Source organism: Rhamphochromis longiceps, linkage group LG12 (assembly GCF_057381845.1).
Source record: "Rhamphochromis longiceps isolate RC_006_pf linkage group LG12, R_longiceps_female_GT1.1, whole genome shotgun sequence".
NCBI lineage: Eukaryota > Metazoa > Chordata > Actinopteri > Cichliformes > Cichlidae > Rhamphochromis > Rhamphochromis longiceps.
In genome coordinates this window covers 12,964,698-12,982,969 of record NC_140568.1, presented here as the reverse complement: position 1 = coordinate 12,982,969, position 18,272 = coordinate 12,964,698, and the positions used below count along the sequence as shown (strand labels likewise).

The following is an 18,272-nucleotide window of genomic DNA, read 5'->3' as shown; positions in this document are numbered from 1 at the left end:
TCCTTTCATATCAAACATCCTTGAAAGAGTAGTTGTCAAACAGCTAACAGATCATCTGCAGAGGAATGGCTTATTTGAAGAGTTTCAGTCAGGTTTCAGAGCTCATCACAGCACAGAAACAGCTTTAGTGAAGTTTACAAATGATCTTCTTATGGCCTCTGACAGTGGACTCATCTCTGTGCTTGTCCTGCTAGACCTTAGTGCAGCATTCGATACTGTTGACCATAATATTCTAATAGAGCGATTAGAACATGCTGTAGGTATTACAGGTACTGTGCTGCAGTGGTTTGTATCATATCTATCTAATAGACTCCAGTTTGTTCATGTAAATGGAGAGTCCTCTTCACACACTGAGGTTAATGATGGAGTTCCACAGGGTTCAGTGCTAGGACCAATTCTGTTTACATTATACATGCTTCCCTTAGGCAGTATCATTAGAAGACATAGCATACATTTTCACTGCTATGCAGATGACACCCAGCTCTATCTATCCATGAAGCCAGATAACACACACCAATTAGTTAAACTGCAGGAATGTCTTAAAGACATAAAGACCTGGATGGCCGCTAACTTTCTGCTTCTTAATTCAGATAAAACTGAGGTTATTGTACTCGGCCCTGAAAAGCCTAGAAATATGGTATCTAAGCAGATTCTTACTCTGGATGGCATTACCTTGGCCTCCAGTAACACTGTGAGGAACTTTGGAGTCATTTTTGACCAGGACATGTCCTTCAATGCACATATTAAACAAATATGTAAGACTGCTTTCCTCCATTTGCGCAACATCTCTAAAATTAGAAATATCCTGTCTCAGAGTGACGCTGAAAAACTAGTTCATGCATTTATTACTTCCAGGCTGGACGACTGTAATTCATTATTATCAGGATGTCCAAAAAACTCACTGAAAAGCCTTCAGCTAATCCAAAATGCTGCAGCAAGAGTCCTGACAGGGACTAGAAAGAGAGAGCATATTTCTCCTGTTTTGGCTTCCCTTCGTTGGCTTCCTGTTAAATCCAGAATTGAATTCAAAATCCTGCTCCTCACATACAAGGTCTTAAATAATCAGGCCCCATCTTATCTTAATGACCTTGTAGTACCATATCACCCTATTAGAGCACTTCGCTCTCGCTCTGCAGGCCTACTTGTTGTTCCTAGAGTAATTAAAAGTAGAATGGGAGGCAGAGCCTTCAGTTTTCAGGCCCCTCTTCTGTGGAACCAGCTTCCAGTTTGGATTCAGGAGACAGACACTATCTCTACTTTCAAGATTAGGCTTAAAACTTTCCTTTTTGCTAAAGCATATAGTTAGGGCTGGACCAGGTGACCCTGAATCCTCCCTTAGTTATGCTGCAATAGACGTAGGCTGCCGGGGATTCCCATGATGCATTGAGTTTTTCCTTTCCAGTCACCTTTCTCACTCACTATGTGTTAATAGACCTCTCTGCATTGAATTATAGCTGTTATTAACCTCTGTCTCTCTTCCACAGCATGTCTTTTATCCTGTCTTCCTTCTCTCACCCCAACCGGTGGCAGCAGATGGCCCCGCCCCTCCCTGAGCCTGGTTCTGCCGGAGGTTTCTTCCTGTTAAAAGGGAGTTTTTCCTTCCCACTGTCGCCAAAGTGCTTGCTCATAGGGGGTCATATGATTGTTGGGTTTTTCTCTGTATCTATGAAGCGCCTTGAGGCGACTTTTGTTGTGATTTGGCGCTATATAAATAAAATTGAATTGAATTGAATTGAATTGAATTGAATTGAATTGAATTGAAAAAAGAAATGAAGTTACTTAAAAGCTTTATGCAGAAAAAATGGCAAAAAACAAAACAAAACATAAAAATAATAAAAATTACAGACCTAATCTGTTGGTGGCCACTTTTGGCCACGAACAAGCTGAAAGGGTAGTGATTTTGAACAAGCCCAGAATAACACATATGTTAAATCAAAATCACATTCCACCGTTACATAAAGCACCTCAAGTCTAAATATGCGTAACGAGAACACGCTCTTGAGAAGGTATGAAAAAAGGAAAAACAAGAAAATAAATCGTTTTTATTCCTGTCGGTGCACATTTATAGACCCTGAGAGCCATGTGCGCACAGTGAAGCCACCAGCAGCCACTGCAGCGGGCGTCATCGGAGGAGTGGATGGCTGGGAAAAAAAGAAAAAGTGACAGTCCTGTCTCAGAATTCCCCTTTAATCCCAGCACTGAAATCTGAGGATTTACTTCACCTTTTCACAAGAAACGAAGCTCCACCCACAGCATCGTGTCTCTCCCTGTGGAGCAGCTCTAAGTTACTTCTCCGGGAAGAAAAACATTTAAAGGAGGATACAGATCCTTTTAGAGCATCTGGTCAAAACGGCCGCACGCATGAGAGGATGTAGAGGACGAGACTATGGTTAGAAGGTCGTGATGGTCGTACCCTGCACTGAGTATGGAGAGGCACAGGCGCCTGTCCTCCTGGGGCTGTGGGAGTATGTGAAGAGCGGACAGGAGGACGTGCTCCGCTCACCGTTCCTGCCCGCGTCTTTTGCGTTCCTGGCGCACGTGCTGCTCTGCGTACCTTTCCTCGCGCTGGATGCGCTGGGGAGCGTCTGTCAGCGGGTTCGGTCATGGAGGATGACCGCGGGCTCGGGTCCGCCGCCGTCTCTGAGCCGATGGTTAGAGTGTTTCTGCAGGGTTTTGTATAAATACGTGACCGTGGTCCTGCCCGTCACTGCGCTCTTCAACACCCTAATAAACCTCAAGTTACCTGATGTGGCCCCCAGCTGCTGGCAGCTCTGCGTGGAGGTGGTGGCATGCCTGCTGCTTTTTGACATGCTCTTCTTCATGTGGCACTACGTCATGCACAGGTGAGCAGCACGCGCATTTGTTGGGCTTCCTTCCTCCCCCAACATGAACCCGGGTTTAAAAGAAGACATTCGGTCCAGTGGGCTGCTTGTGAGGTCCTGAGGGTTTGTCTGCACCAGTCTGCTGCTGCTTAACGCTTTAATTATTTTTGAAATGTGCTTTACACAGAAATGATAACATTTGGCATCCCTTCACAAAACACACACACCTATTGTAACCTGACAGACACATGTTTTTTTTTATTAGACAAGAATCAAATAAAACATAACAGCTCCGTCCCGAGGGAAGAAGCTGAAAATTCACCCTATAGAGGACGGGAACCATTTTTAATAATTGATAAAGCCATCCTTACCTGTTTAGAGTACAGGGAGGCTAAACATGGCTGTGACTCACCTATCAGACGACTGGACCATCTCACTATCTGATTCAGTGAGTTTTCCTCTGTAACAGAGGTCTGACCGAACCATGGCACCAAACAAAAGATAAAACGGACTCAATAAAAGAACGATAAAACAAAGTTCAAATTGTTCAATGTGGAAACGAGCAAGTTTCCTGAGGCAGTAAAGGTGCTGGTGACCCTTTTTGCAGACCGATTTGCAATTTTAATCACAATTCAGTTTTACGTTTATTACGGTCCTGAGATATTTATATGATTGCACTTGCTCTATTTTCTGACCTTTTAAACAGCAGACCAGAGAGAAAACAAGAGAGTCCGCTGCTGATACTTGTTACGCATGTACATTTTAAGGACTGATTTCGGTTTTTTTGTCCTACAAAGGATTTTCTTGCGTTAGAAAGAATGTAAACCACTTCGCCAGAAGTGTCAAGCATGAACTCCAGCTTCCCAGTAACAGTATCTTTATTCACATCATTCCAATATAAAATCAGTGTTGGGTTCCTGATCTTTGCCCTTGATAAATCACTTGTGCGTCTAATAGCTGTAACACTGGCTCTAACAGTGCCAGTTAAAGTACCAGTAGCACTCGTTTTCTGTTTTTGTCTGTAGATATTATATAATTCTGACTTCTGAGAACTTTCCAGCAGAGGCGGAGCCAGACATTTGAAACACCAGGGGCTTAGCCCTAAAGGGTAGTATGCATGTGGGATTTTTTTTTTTTTTTTTTTTTTGGGGGGGGGGTAGAAATGACTGAAAGATTAATTGGCTCTGTTTTGAGTTTTGTTCAAAAAGAAATGACTTCATATAGGGAAAAATATATATCACATGTGCAGAACACCTTAAACTAGTTTTTTAATTAAGCAGCAAGGCAGAACAAAATCAGGGCTGCATCAAGACACGAGGACTAAACCCCAATTCAACCAGACCCAGAACTGATCCGGAATTAAAACAGGACTACAACAGTTCAAAATCAGGACTACTGAGCACTTAACTAAGACAGAACCAGAATCAGAACTAGATGATAGTAGCACTAAAAATCTTCATAGACCCGCACTACACTTATTTTTTAATTCTACCAAAGTACAATATTTAGATTGAGAAAAGTTTATATAATTATTTAGCCTTGTTGTGCAAACAAGCCTGCATAACTTAATAAATGTAGAATTTGAAAAATAGCAAACCTAAAAAGAAACACTAGGTACGAGATACATGAGGACCTATGATACGGTGATACTTTTTGTAAACAACCATTTGACTAACATGTGTGTCTCACCTGCTCTTGTTCATCTCTGTTCTGTCCTCATTCTCCTCTCTCTCCCTCTCTGTTCCTCTCTCTCCGTCTTTGTGCTGACAATCATCAAATATACAGTTGAAACCAGATATTTACACACTCTTCAGATCAAAACACAAACACTTTTTTAATTGTAACCTCAAATCAGACTAAATGTTTATTTTTTTAGATTGATAAATATAAAAAACATATTTGTTAACTTTAAGAGTAAAGAGAGAAACTATCTGTATTTCTTAATTGTAAATGGCACCAAATTGTATTCAAACTTGAGCCACACTTATGGAGCTCCACAGTTCTTTTTCTGGTGTTTTGGTTGACATCTCTTGATTTTCCCATTTCAAAGAAACAGGCTGTGTTTTGCCTTATATGCATCCACAGCTGTGCCACCAATTTACTCACATGGACTCTACTAACCTATCAGAAGCTTCTTCAGCTCAGAATGGAATCGTCTGGAGTTTTCTTGTTAATTAACAATAAACTTAGTGTATATGTACTCTTAAATTTGATGAAAGTGATAAAAAAATAGACAGCTCTGTCTCTCTTTATTCTGACATTTAACTAATCCAAAAGATATTTCAATATTTATTTATCCAAAACAAAACAAGTCTACTCTAAATTGATGTTGTACAGTAAAAAAAAGGTTCTTGTATTTTCCATAAAGTGTATGTAAATATCTGGTTTCAACTGTGGATATACTGCTGTGTATTGAAGTTCCTCTTGTTTTGCATAGAAATATACTGAACAACATACAAAGCATAATATATAAAATACTACCAGAGTTTTTTCTTTGAAAGAAGCTCCTTATGTCCATTCTTGTATATCAGTACATTACTGAAACCGATTTATTTAGCCGTGGAGGGTAACAACTGAAAATATGAAATAAACACACGTGTAAGCTAAGACTCTCTAAAGAAACAGCATTGTTGTTGTTCGGCTTTTCATTTCGCCATTTGTTGATTCACTTGAAGAGCAAGTAATGTAATATGGGTCAAGTGATCAGTTTAACATCAATCTTTCGTGATACACCGTCATATTTACATTATTTGTACAGGATGAATGATTTGCTTTGGTACCTGGTCAAACTTCAGTTCTCCTCTGTCTGCCTGGCTCTGTTTCTCCAACAGCGCACTCGCAGGCAGCAGCTCCCCCGCTTAGTGCCTGAGCTCGGATCATACTAATATTAGGGGGGATTTACGCACAGTCGTAAATTCACATAGTGCACAGTGTGCACTATGTGTGCACTATGTGCTTTGAATATTGTGCGTATTTTTTTTGCTTTATACAGTTGTCAGCCAGGCATCTAACTATGAAAAAATTACACTCCAAAAGACCCCGGGCTTCTGACAAAACAACCCGGGCTTAAGCCCAGCATGCCACCCCCCCACCCCCCCGCTCCGCCACTGCTTTCCAGTAATTTTCCATTACAGCACCACTGTAACCATAATCGGTGTGTGGGTTTTCATCCTTAGAGTTTCCTGGCTGTACCGCAACATCCACCAGATGCACCACCAGCACCACACTCCCTTCGCTCTGGCAGCTCAGGACTGCAGCTCGGCCGAGCTGTTGTCTCTACTGTTGCTGTCTCTGAGCAGCGCCTGGATGGTGGGATGTCACCCTCTCAGCGAGGCCCTCTTCCACCTCATCAACACCTGGCTTGCCGTGGAGGACCACTGCGGCTACGACCTGCCCTGGGCTCTGCACAGACTGCTGCCCTGTCTGGGAGGAGCCCCCCACCACCACGCACACCACAGTTTGCAAATCATAAATTACGCCCCTCTCTTCACGCACTGGGACCACCTCTTTGGGACGTATCGCGCATCGGTGCTGAATTCACGTCCACAGTGACAAGCCTGTTGCATTTTTTTTTTCTCAGATTCAATGAAGGATGTTATCTTTTGGCTGATGTTAACGTGTAATCTCACTATTCGCTCATTTATTACTACACATGTCGCAATCAATAATACAATACAATCACAACTGATACTTTATGTATGTAACCACTGTATCGTAGGCTGTAAGTGAAGACCCCCAGCATTTTCACCTTTGTCGCCAGAGCTTTCAGGGACTGTCAGAGACTGGAGCTGATTGTGAAACTAAGCACCACCGGATGCTGACTGCTCCAGCCGGTGTACCCTGATTCATCCTTCTTTATGACTCAATCACATACAAAATGAGCTGGGTCAGTAAAGTCATCAAGAAAGCATTTGCTCTGGTTACAGAGCAATGGAGCCAAAGACTGTTTACAGACACTGTGCCATGCAACTACAAGTTTTTATGCAACAAGAGGAGCCTGCCCCCTGCTGGCTTGTTTCAGAACTTATAAACTGAGCTATGGACAGGAAATCAGATCACCTTTACCTTGGGGAAAAAAACAATGAGCCATTGTAGTTATGCTGAAGCGAGACATGTTTCATGCAACTGAAAATGCACCCCACCCCCACATATTCTCATAAACTCAGAGTGACTTTGTTACTTTGGAGGAGTGAATCCGAAACAAAGACCTGTTTATACAACCCAGTACAGTGAATCTCATTTTACAGTTCATCAGTTTAATACTTTAAGCTCGGGCTTTTTAATGTGGCCAGTATATTGTTATTGTACAGCGGATAACAATCACGGCGAGGAGATCTGGACACATTTCAGATCCCCCACATCCAAAACAGAAAACTTAATTAAAAACTAAACTGAAACAAGTAAACCAGTCCAGGCAGAGCAAATTCAAGTGCAAGCTTTGTTTTTTGAACTCTAAATGCATTTAGACTGAAAATCTTTAGACAGATCAGCTATTTTGTGAGGAAAAGGTATATATTTTAAGTAGGCTTAGTTAGACACCTATATATTTTATTTTTCCTGTTACATTCAGGACCTGTTTATGAGTGATTGTAAAGTTGTGTTGGAAATCTGCCCGACTGCTGTAGTGAATGAAAGCAGGACACAGACCGGGTTTTTTTTGCCTCAGGCTCATGTTTCCACCGTGCTGCTGCGGTTAGTCATTTGTATAGCACATTTTGAGCCTTTCAGTAATCATTTATATGCTCTGCTAACACGGTTCCTTGGTGCCTACAGTGGGGCAAAAAAAGTATTTAGTCAGCCACCGATTGTGCAAGTTCCCCCACTTAAAATGATGACAGAGGTCAGTAATTTGCACCAGAGGTACACTTCAACTGTGAGAGACAGAATGTGAAAAAAAAATCCATGAATTCACATGGTAGGATTTGTAAAGAATTTATTCGTAAATCAGGATGGAAAATAAGTATTTGGTCACCTCAAACAAGGAAAATCTTTGGCTCTCACAGACCTGTAACGTCTTCTGTAAGAAGCTTTTCTGTCCCCCACTCGTTACCTGTATGAATGGCACCTGTTTGAACTCATCATCTGTATAAAAGACACCTGTCCACAGCCTCAAACAGTCAGACTCCAAACTCCGCCATGGCCAAGACCAAAGAGCTTTCGAAGGACACCAGGAAAAGTATTGTAGACCTGCACCAGACTGGGAAGAGTGAATCTACAATAGGCAAGCAGCTTGGTGTGAAAAAATCAACTGTGGGAGCAATCATCAGAAAATGGAAGACATACAAGACCACTGATAATCTCCCTCGATCTGGGGCTCCACGCAAGATCTCATCCCGTGGGGTCAAAATGATCATGAGAACGGTGAGCAAAGATCCCAGAACCACACGGGGGGACCTGGTGAATGACCTGCAGAGAGCTGGGACCAAAGTAACAAAGGTCACCATCAGTAACACACTACAACGGCAGTGAATCAAATCCCGCAGTGCCAGACGTGTTCCGCTGCTGAAGCCAGTGCATGTCCAGGCCCGTCTGAAGTTTGCCAGAGAGCACATGGATGATGCAGCAGAGGATTGGGAGAATGTCATGTGGTCAGATGAAACCAAAGTAGAACTTTTTGGTATAAACTCAACTCGTCGTGTTTGGAGGAAGAAGAATACTGAGTTGCATCCCAAGAACACCATACCTACTGTGAAGCATGGGGGTGGAAACATCATGCTATGGGGCTGTTTTTCTGCCAAGGGGACAGGACGACTGATCCGTGTTAAGGACAGAATGAATGGGGCCATGTATCGTGAGATTTTGAGCCAAAACCTCCTTCCATCAGTGAGAACTTTGAAGATGAAACGAGGCTGGGTCTTCCAACATGACAATGATCCAAAACACACCGCCCGGGCAACAAAGGAGTGGCTCCGTAAGAAGCATTTGAAAGTCCTGGAGTGGCCTAGCCAGTCTCCAGACCTCAACCCCATAGAAAATCTGTGGCGGGAGTTGAAAGTCCGTGTTGCTCGGCGACAGCCCCAAAACATCACTGCTCTCGAGAAGATCTGCATGGAGGAATAGGCCAAAATACCAGCTACTGTGTGTGCAAACCTGGTAAAGACCTATAGTAAACGTTTGACCTCTGTTATTGCCAACAAAGGTTATGTTACAAAGTATTGAGTTGTATTTTTGTTATTGACCAAATACTTATTTTCCACCCTGATTTACGAATAAATTCTTTACAAATCCTACCATGTGGATTCATGGATTTTTTTTTTTTTCACATTCTGTCTCTCACAGTTGAAGTGTACCTCTGGTGCAAATTACTGACCTCTGTCATCATTTTAGGTGGGGGAACTTGCACAATCGGTGGCTGACTAAATACTTTTTTACCCCACTGTAGAAGAAAGGTCTGTTTTTTCCATGATTTCTGCAGTTGCAATTTTCAGCTGGCATCATGTCACCAGCTACCTGAGGATCCTTTACATATAACAAATAGAGAGTTTGTCAAGACTCTTGCATTTCACAGCAGTGTTAAGTCTAGCCATTATTTATGGCCCATTATCGCAAGTTTGCCTTAAGAGAATACAGTGCCTGTAACACACCATGTTTACAGGCAAGCAAGAGGGAGGCAGAGTCAGTGTTGCAATCTTCAGGATGGCAAAAGAAAGGGCTGCAAACAGTAATGAGAAGTATAAGTAGGTGAGCCTGTTTATGATTTTGGAAGGAGCACGGCTTATATAATGAATCAAGCATGTCATTCACAAGCAAGAGCAGTGTTGATAGTAAAGATGAAATCTCTTCCAAAGAAGCTAAAATACAGATCAAAACAATGGGAGTGAGGCAAAGGGAAAATAAAGGAAGTTCTCGGGAAGACTCGTGTCCAAAGGCAGGCAAAGATGGCAAGAGAAAAGAGGCACATACAGCTTGCATGCACATGTGCTTAAAAGACATGTTTAAGGGGCCAAATACAATTTATAGAGCAGGGGGTCAAACATAAGCCCTCAGGACACAAATCCTTCAAAAAAGACTCCAATCTAGCCCACCGGCAGCTTTGAAAATGTGAACAAGGGCACACATTTTGGAATTTCTGACTGTATTTTCACAGCCTCTTCTCCTGATAAAGAAGGCTCTCATGGCTTTTCTACTTGACAGAACCTTTCCTTTGTTTGTTTGGTTGGTTTTTTTTCACACATTTACTCAAGTTCAGTTGTTTTCGGGGCCGCCCCTCCGTGAGCCTGGTTCTGCCAGTGGTTTCTTCCTGTTAAAAGGGAGTTTTTCCTTTCCACTGTCGCCAAGTGCTTGTTTTCAAGGAGCTGTCTGATTGTTGGGGTTCTGCCTCTATTACTGCAGCGTTCCTTTTTTGTACAGTATTATGATATCATAGGGATTTAATGTATAGTTAAATGTCTTTACAGTGACAGAAAGGGGAGTTTTACTAATCTGACCAATTTAGGATTAAAGTGGGCTGTATGTGGCCCACCGTCTAAAGTGAGAGATTCCCAGAAAGATAACAACCTCATGTATCAGTCACATTAAACCTTTCAAACAGGTACTTTACACCACCTTAGCTCAGTGGGTGAGCAGGTAAGAGCATCGGCTCGTGCTCCAGTCCAAACTACAGCCCTTTTTTGCGCAACTTTCCTTTCACTTCACTGTCCAATAAAGGCAAAAATGCCAAAAAACAAAAACAAAGAAGCTTTTAATATATTTCTTTGGAAACTTTGAAAAGTGAGGGCCATTACTTTAATGAAGAATGACATGTGAATACTTTCAACGAGCTGAATTTGCTAAGTCATCCTTGGCTGGGACTACTGCAGTCATCTGTTTTTCATTACTTTGTCATTACAATGGGCTCTCTGAAGTTTCGCAACAGCAGACCCAAATGTTTCAAAGGTGCTTAAACATTTGGAAGAGATTTTTTGTTTCTGTTGCTCATGATGATCATGCAGTGCCTGGGAAAACTGCGCTTTTCCTGAGAAGATTTGAGGACAGAGCAGCAAGAGATGAGCGCTGGGTGGTGGAGCCAGGAGATTTAACGATAAGCATGTGATCCAAAACGGAAACAATCAGGCCTTATTACAGACCCGACGTCAGAGTTTAGGGCGAGTCACTCAGCTGTGGGTGACACACACCAAAACACACGTTCACAGCGGGACGCACGTCGGGGTCCAGCAGTCGGCGTCGTGATGTCAAGCCCGAGGAGAATTACTGAAGCACTTTGAAGCGTCTGTACACGGGGAACTGCTCTGAATGTTTACTTGTTAGGTGGGCTCTTAAACTTGGCACGTAGGCTGAATGCTCCACATGAAGTAACAGTTCATAAAATCCTTTCAAATCAAGAGTGAGAAACAACAAGAGCTCTGCAGTAGTCCTTATCAAAGGAGCACAAACCAAAGACTTCCCATTTCATCATATTCCCTGAAAGCTTGCCATTCAGTGACAAAGGCCAGATTCATATTTCTTCCATAGTTCTGTAAATATTCAATTAGCAAGCTTCGCATAGCTGAGGCCGCCTGTTGTCTCAGTAATTGAGGTTCCTGCTCTCTTGTTGCCATTTTTAGCCGACCTCTGCTCTCGTCTTGCGTGAGGGGCCATCTATTTTGCTGCACTTGTCATCAGCTGGCTGTGGCCAAAACAGTTTTTTTCCTCTTCTTTTTGGCAAAAGCAACTTAAAACAAGCGCAGCTATTTTGTAAATACGACATTCGGAAAGGCAGCGGAAGGATTGCAAAACGATAGGACTGTAATAATTTAGCTATGCTATGATTTCAAAAGATGCATTTTAAACATTACACTTCTCACATTTATTTGCTGTATTTGTGATCAGAATCATTGGGTTTTGTACCAAGTGTGCAGGCAGCTAGGCTACAGTTAGCTTGGCCTTTAACAGAGGATACAAACAGGTTGTGTGTGCGTTTTCTTAATATTCATTTGTGACTACGTTTATTTTATAGTCGCTTGCCTCCAATCTTTTCCTAGCTTTCTATAGTTCACTTCACACATTTAAGTCTCCATATTTCATCTTTGACCTAATTTCCTGCAGCTTTAGCAGTTTTATTTACTAGAGGTGGGCGGATTGATGCAAATATCGATAGTCTCTATATCATTAGTTGTGGTGGATTGATACTACTGCGACAGGATCGATACTTTGTTTCAATCCTCTGTGTAGTCCACGAAAAAATATGCCTCAAACATGCTCTTTGAACAGTTTTGTGTTGACTGTCACGTCTACTTTTTTAAAATAACTTATAATACCTTCAAAAAACAGAAATGTATCCAAAGAGCTTTACAGACAGACACATTTGCATTAAAGGTCTCCAAAAAAATAGTTTCAAAATACATGAAAAGCTGAAATGTGTTTGGAGCGGCCATTAAAATGTGCTCAGAATTTGCAAAGTTGTAACCCATGACACACTGATCTCCCCTACACAAGCTTCCTTTATAAGTAAAAAGTATCAGTACCAGCAAGACTGGCCCTGTGTTTACTTGGAATCAGATACCAAAAATGAGTAATATCGCACAGCACTATCATTTACCCAAACTGAGCACAAGTGCCTTTCATAGAACTTTATTGTGATCCACATGATTAACAAATCAGAAAGAACAGAAAGAGTTCAGCATTTCAGGTCTGAACTGCATCTTTTATTTAAATCTTCAGTGTGCATTGGTGCGTGAAAACAACATCACAGCCAGTCTTGCGATTGCAATCCCACAGACATTCACAGAAACCTCTGCAGCAGCAGAAAGAGATTTCTTTGCTTTTTTTTGTTTGTTTTTGCTTTTTATGAACAGGTTTTCCATCATTGCTATCTGCGGCCTGCGACCTGTCAGTGCGAGCAGTAGCTCGTCCGTTTTAATCATTAGCGGGGCCACAACTTATTTTCCCATGGTTCTTTGTTTGCTTGTGGTGCACGAACTGTGACCTGCAAGCTGATACTGCTGGCCCGGGTGATGTGCAAGTTTGGTGAAACTGCAGGGATCAGTGATTCAGGCACACGATTCATTCAGGATTTGTTTTTAATAATTATTCTTTATTCTTTCAGAAACTGTTAGCATTTCTCTTCCCAACAAAATTCACTTGTGCTGCAAATGCATTGTCATGGTTGCAAAAAACGTCTCTATGCTGACTTACAGTTATACATATATAGCTTTCTACTCTGTTATAAAAATCAATAAATTAGAACAATAAATAGTCTTTTATTTGACACAAGCAGCAGAGGTATCAAAAGGCTTTTAACAAAAGAAAATAATGATCTTCTTTGGGAATCCATCTATGGATGATGTGTAGCTGCTTCCCCACTCCACAGTAATGTTCCAACAAAGACATTTACCATCAAAGTGGGAAAAACAAAGGAGTTGGAGATATGTCCAGTTTGTGTGTCTGTGGGTGGGTGGGTGGAGGGGGGGTCCACACAGTGCTAGGTCAGCAAGACAAGCTAGTTAAGAATGTTTGTTGCCTAGGAATGTGGCCCACCCCTGCCTCACTCCCCCCGAAGCATCACCTCAAAAGCTTCTCACAGCGGCTTTAAGTTCTCCGAAGCTGAGTGGTGGCATACATGGTTCTCAACCAACAACACCTTGTTATCACTGAGGCTCGGGGGAGTGGAAAAGAGGCATGTGAAGTGGGAAATGGGGTTAGGATTGATAACCCTGACACTGGGACCTCAGCACAGTACCCACGTATCAGGAGGCCACAGGAGGCAGGCGGTGGGCCTGGAGAGTTCATGCCTTGTCAGGTTGCCTCGGGGAGGTCATTTCACTGCGCCGAGGCACATGAAGTGCTGATTAGTGTTTGCATCAAGTGGGGAGGCTAGAGATAAGTGGAGAGGAAGGCAGATGTCAGGGGAAAGGGGAGAGGGAGGGGGGCAGCGGGCCCACTAGTTCCCACCAGGCTGCAGGATGGGCTTGGTTCTTTGGGAAATCTTGAGACTTTCTAGTCTTACGTGTATGAGGACGTGCATCGTTATTGACAACAACGTCCATATTCACCTTTGCTGTATAAGATGAAATAATGTGTCTCGTGGTACAAGATATTATATTTGCTGCACATTTGAGAGTTCTTATAGTTTCATGCATAGTGACTGAACACATTCAGTCCTGCTGAGGAACCCTTATAGAGACTGTAGGAATCTGCATTCTCAGTTCATCTCCCTCTCTTTAGTTATTTTGTCCTTCCTCTTATCGTAAGACTTTCAGTAGACTTTCTAAGATAGTCCGGATTATCTGCAGCCACACTCGGCCACCACCATGCCTTCATACTTGTACTTGTAGGTGACCACCCCCGTGTCATCCAGGTACAGCAGGGAGATGGGGTCCAGCTTGGTGGGCACACAGCACGCTCGTGCTGCCTTCTGAGGGCTGTTGATGTTGACCAGTGTCTGGACGATGGCGTGCTTGGTGGGTGTGACGTGCTTTGTCAGTGGGTAGGAACAAATTCCACTGCACTCAAAGGCATCATAACCAGTGGGGGCAAGGATCCAACTGTCCCATCCAATGTCCTTGAACTCTACGTACAGAGACTGCTTCTTGCAGTGGTTTCCCTTGACGTTGCGGCGAATGCGAGAAGCCGAGTCATAGATGAGATTGGAGCGCATTTGGATTAGGTCTTCCTCATCTGGCTCACTTTCTTCACTCCCCCAAGTCCCAAAGTCATTCTGCACGACCATGTTAGAGGTTTCGTGGTCGATCATCTCATTCAGTTCCCGCCTGTCATCGCGGTGATCGCTGCTCTGATCATCGGAGAAAACAATTAGCAGGGGTTTGTGTTTTTTCTCTGGGCTCGTGTCAATCTTCATGTCCCCTTGAGGCAGACTGCTGTCTTTGTTGGCTTCTGTCACGTCTTGAACATTACCATCATCGGCGATGCTGGCAATATGCACCTCCAACCTGTGTGTGGTTCCATCGTCAGATCCATGCCAGCGCTGCACAGCAGCAGTGAGGTCAAACGCCTCCCAGCCGTTATCGGTGCCGTAGACCTGGCGCGAAGCCAGTTCCACCAACTCTATCCGCTCCTCTCCTCCACTGAATGCGTCTCCTCTGGCAGCGTTCGCATCCGTCACGTTATCGTCATGCGATACCAGCTCGTAGATAGTTACCCGGCGGTCGACACCAGCATAGAGGTGGCGATCGGTCTGGACTAGGGTGTAGAGGCGAAGCTCAGAAGCTGTGATGCGTTCATGATGTGGGACTGACACATTGAAGAGGAGAGGGTGGCGCCTCACTCCTCCCACACCAACAGCACTGGGAGAGGAATCTGGGCGAGGAGAAAAAAAAGTGGTTCAGACATAAACTTGCTTATTCAAGACAGAGAAACTTTGAACTCCTGTTTGAATTTAATCCAAACCGTCATGTCAAAGTAGAAATAACATTTTGAAATAAAAGGCTTTTTAAACTAAGGAAGAGTTTCAGTGTCATGAACTAAATCAAATACTAAACTTTGTACATATCTGAAAGGAGACCAGTTTCACAAGTCTTACAGATCACAGTGATAAGAATAAGAAGTGATAAGAAAAATCATTACACGTATTAACTTTGCATTTAACCCTGTAAGGTCGTCATTAAGGACAAGTAGCCCTTATTCCTAACCCCGTGCTTTAGAGGAAAATTAAAGGATTTCTTGTTGTGGCTGTTTTGTTTTGGAAAAATGAAAATGTTTGGATGTGTGTCAGAACATTTAGGCAAAGCTTTACCATAATTTAAGGTTAGGATAATTCAGAGGGAAAAAAGTATCTCTTTTCTTCAATCTACATTATCAACAAGATACTGAGCAGTGACGTACCTTCGTTTTTGAAGCTGCGGATGATATTTGCCGTGGGCATGGCACTGTGGTCATTAGCAAAGCGGTTGTAGAGCTCCATCATGTATTCAGGTGGCTCCTGTCGTGTACTTCCAGGAGCTAAGGAAGGAGGACCCATGCCAGAGAGGTTGAAAGTACGCAGAAACTGTTCTTTTAGGCTCTCCAGCAGGTTTTGCACATCCTTGTTGCCGTCCTGCTCCAGCAACGATAAATCCACAACCCCTCCATGCCCGTCTCCGAGACCCGGAGCGGGACGCTGTCTCTGACGGGCACTGGAGATGGGGCTAGTCTCTCCACAGAGGGGCCCCTGAAGCAGCAGGATGGAGTATGTCAAGAACAAGGTCTTGGAGGTGCAAATGGTTCCCAGTTGAGAGACCCAAGTGCTCGCCATGGGAGAAATAATCTGCAGCAATTTAATTTATGCCCTCTAGGGTTGTCTTTGGATGAGTTCATGAAAAAAAAGAAAAGAAAAAAAAGATCTCTAATTCAGAGGTTAATTTAGGTAAAGATCAGTTTATCTGCAGGCTAAAAAGTTCTTTCAGCTGAAAAGTGTTGGTGGCCCTTGCACAGGCCAGTGTGAGCCTCTCTGCGTGTGTATTCCTGATGCTGTCTTCCAGACCTCACAGCATTTATTCTCACGCACACCTTTTGATGTCCTTTGCGACGCCGCTGTAGTTCCGGTGGCAGGGTGGCCGAGGCTCGTCTTTGTCCGTCCGACTCATCTCTGTTGTGTCCTCTGCTCTGTCAGTCTCCCTCTGTGCTCTGCTCTCTGTTGCCAGCTCTTTCTTTCTGTCCCTTATCTATGCTATGGTGGGCTCTGCATTGCTTCTGTGCGTATGGTCTTTTAGTTGGTGTGTGTGTGTATGTGTGTGTGCGTGCCTGCTTTCCCTTCAACTTTGTGAGATGCACATGACCGTGTTATCTCACAACTTCCTTAATGAGGATTTTGTAAACACTGTCCTGTAGCCTCTTCCTTGTGGAAGAGCTATTTTGTTTGGGTGGGTGCTCCAGAGTTGATATTCTGCACTTGTTTATTTGCTTTGTAAATGGTGGATTCTTGCGAGCTGCTGCCTAGGCTCCATTGACCATTTCTCTTTTTTTTTGGACAAAATACACCACAGGTCTGTTGATATCGTTCAGTGCACAGGATGCATCTATTAGGCAACGGTGGCACAAATGAAATTGAAATGCAATGAGGTGTGAGGCCTTAATGATAGAGCGTAAAAGATACTGAGTTCACTTTGGGTCTTGACAACATTTCAAGTAGCTCGTGAGAATGACAGAGCAGTACAAAAATCCTCATTCCCGTTCGTTCAGCCACTTCCACACTTGTGTAACGCTTGCTGAAAGTTACTTCCTCCTCTGAGAAGAGCAGCAGTATGTCTGAAAAGGGGTTAACTGAAATCAATAATAGGTGAGGCACGCTCACGACATTTCATCTGGGGCACCAGCTTGCAAGGCATTCCTCTCAATTAGAATAACAGGAACAAGTCAAAGGTGATGGCAGTGGAAACTGGGTGACTAATGAAGCAGGCGTCCGAGGCCTCGTCCAATGTATTGGCACGTGCTACACGCTACAGTACGTGTGAAGCAAACAAACAGCTAAGCCGTGAGAGACTCTGATGACACTAGTTAGCAACGATTCACGCTGGCTTCCAATCAGATCCGAACAACTGCTCGGTTCGTCACCTGAACCCTCGTCTCACTACACAACTGTCCTTCATTCCTGAGCTTCTTTGTGTGACCCGCAGATACACTCCTGATTTTGGTGCGTCACAGATGGGAAGGAATGAGCCTTTCCTGCCTCTGCCACTCATCTGCCAGGCTGATGGTTGACAGACGTTCTTGTTATCTGCCTCTTTGCTAAACTGCTGCTGCAACAGGCCGTCACATCTTCCTGGTGGACTAAAGAAAGCTTGATAGTAAAAAATGTCTATTTGCACACAGAGTCAGGCCCCTCCATATGGTCTCCATTATCGGCCCAAGAGTGTAACAACTGAGGATTTAGGGAGCGCACAGTTGCTATTTTTGGACCAAACCTTATAGGAAGCAGATATTAAGTCCTGATATCCTGTTTCTGAATTTTAATGATTTCCATCTGTGTGTTCACTCCCCAGTGTTATCCTTTTACGACTATTGAAAATCAACACAATTTTCACCACAAAACCTCTGCTGTAAGACTTATTATTTTTACTGTTTTTAAAGTAGTACATAATCATTTTTGACTACATGGAGACATCGTTGACAGAACATTGACTAAGTCACCATTTTCAAACACATCCAGGAGGACCCAGAGTTGCCGAAGACCCATTGTCTTCGCCAACTCCTGAGGGAAAGGTCTGGATATTCACCTAACCTTTCCCCGCGCTTCTGTCATGATATTGTGGGGTTTTAGTGGATATTCCAGTACCTGTTATTAATAACTGGAAGGCTGGGGCTGTTTCCACCAGAATCTGCTGCTCTCAGGCAAACACAAATCCAAACTGGGACCAAAGAATAATTTCTGATATTTGTTCATAGACCCAGAATGGACCACAGCACAGAAGACAAATTCATTGCTGGGCCTAGTTTGACTGTGGTTATCTAGGTTCCTCCCACAGTCAAAACACAAGCGTGGGGATACGCTAAATTGACCGTGGGTGTGAATATGAGCAGAAATGGTTGTCTGTTTCG

General features: G+C 43.4%; 2 protein-coding genes across 2 annotated transcripts; one reads left to right on the top strand and one right to left on the bottom strand.

The window, feature by feature from the left end:
- The first annotated feature begins 2,262 nt into the window (after positions 1-2,262).
- ch25hl3 (cholesterol 25-hydroxylase like 3) lies at positions 2,263-11,248 on the top strand. The gene is made up of 2 exons (XM_085424803.1): positions 2,263-2,843; positions 5,999-11,248. Exons 1-2 carry the CDS (start codon positions 2,404-2,406, stop codon positions 6,372-6,374), a joined length of 816 nt encoding a protein of 271 aa, XP_085280929.1. The 5' UTR covers positions 2,263-2,403; the 3' UTR covers positions 6,375-11,248.
- Positions 11,249-12,813: 1,565 nt separating this feature from the next.
- bmp10 (bone morphogenetic protein 10) lies at positions 12,814-16,439 on the bottom strand. Its single transcript, XM_085424802.1, has 2 exons — positions 15,582-16,439; positions 12,814-15,056 (listed from the first exon to the last, which is right to left on the bottom strand). The coding sequence occupies exons 1-2, from the start codon at positions 15,988-15,990 to the stop codon at positions 14,023-14,025; spliced, it is 1,443 nt and encodes a 480-aa protein (XP_085280928.1). The 5' UTR covers positions 15,991-16,439; the 3' UTR covers positions 12,814-14,022.
- Positions 16,440-18,272: the final 1,833 nt, after the last annotated feature.

Bases quoted from the DNA above. Each gene is read 5' to 3' on its own strand.
- ch25hl3 (XM_085424803.1), top strand. From the start codon at position 2,404: ATGGTCGTACCCTGCACTGAGTATGGAGAGGCACAGGCGCCTGTCCTC. The intron at 2,844-5,998 runs GTGAGCAGCACG...TTTCATCCTTAG, and splicing joins TGGCACTACGTCATGCACAG to AGTTTCCTGGCTGTACCGCA.
- bmp10 (XM_085424802.1), bottom strand. From the start codon at position 15,990: ATGGCGAGCACTTGGGTCTCTCAACTGGGAACCATTTGCACCTCCAAG. The intron at 15,057-15,581 runs GTACGTCACTGC...CTCCTCGCCCAG, and splicing joins CCGCAGCTTCAAAAACGAAG to ATTCCTCTCCCAGTGCTGTT.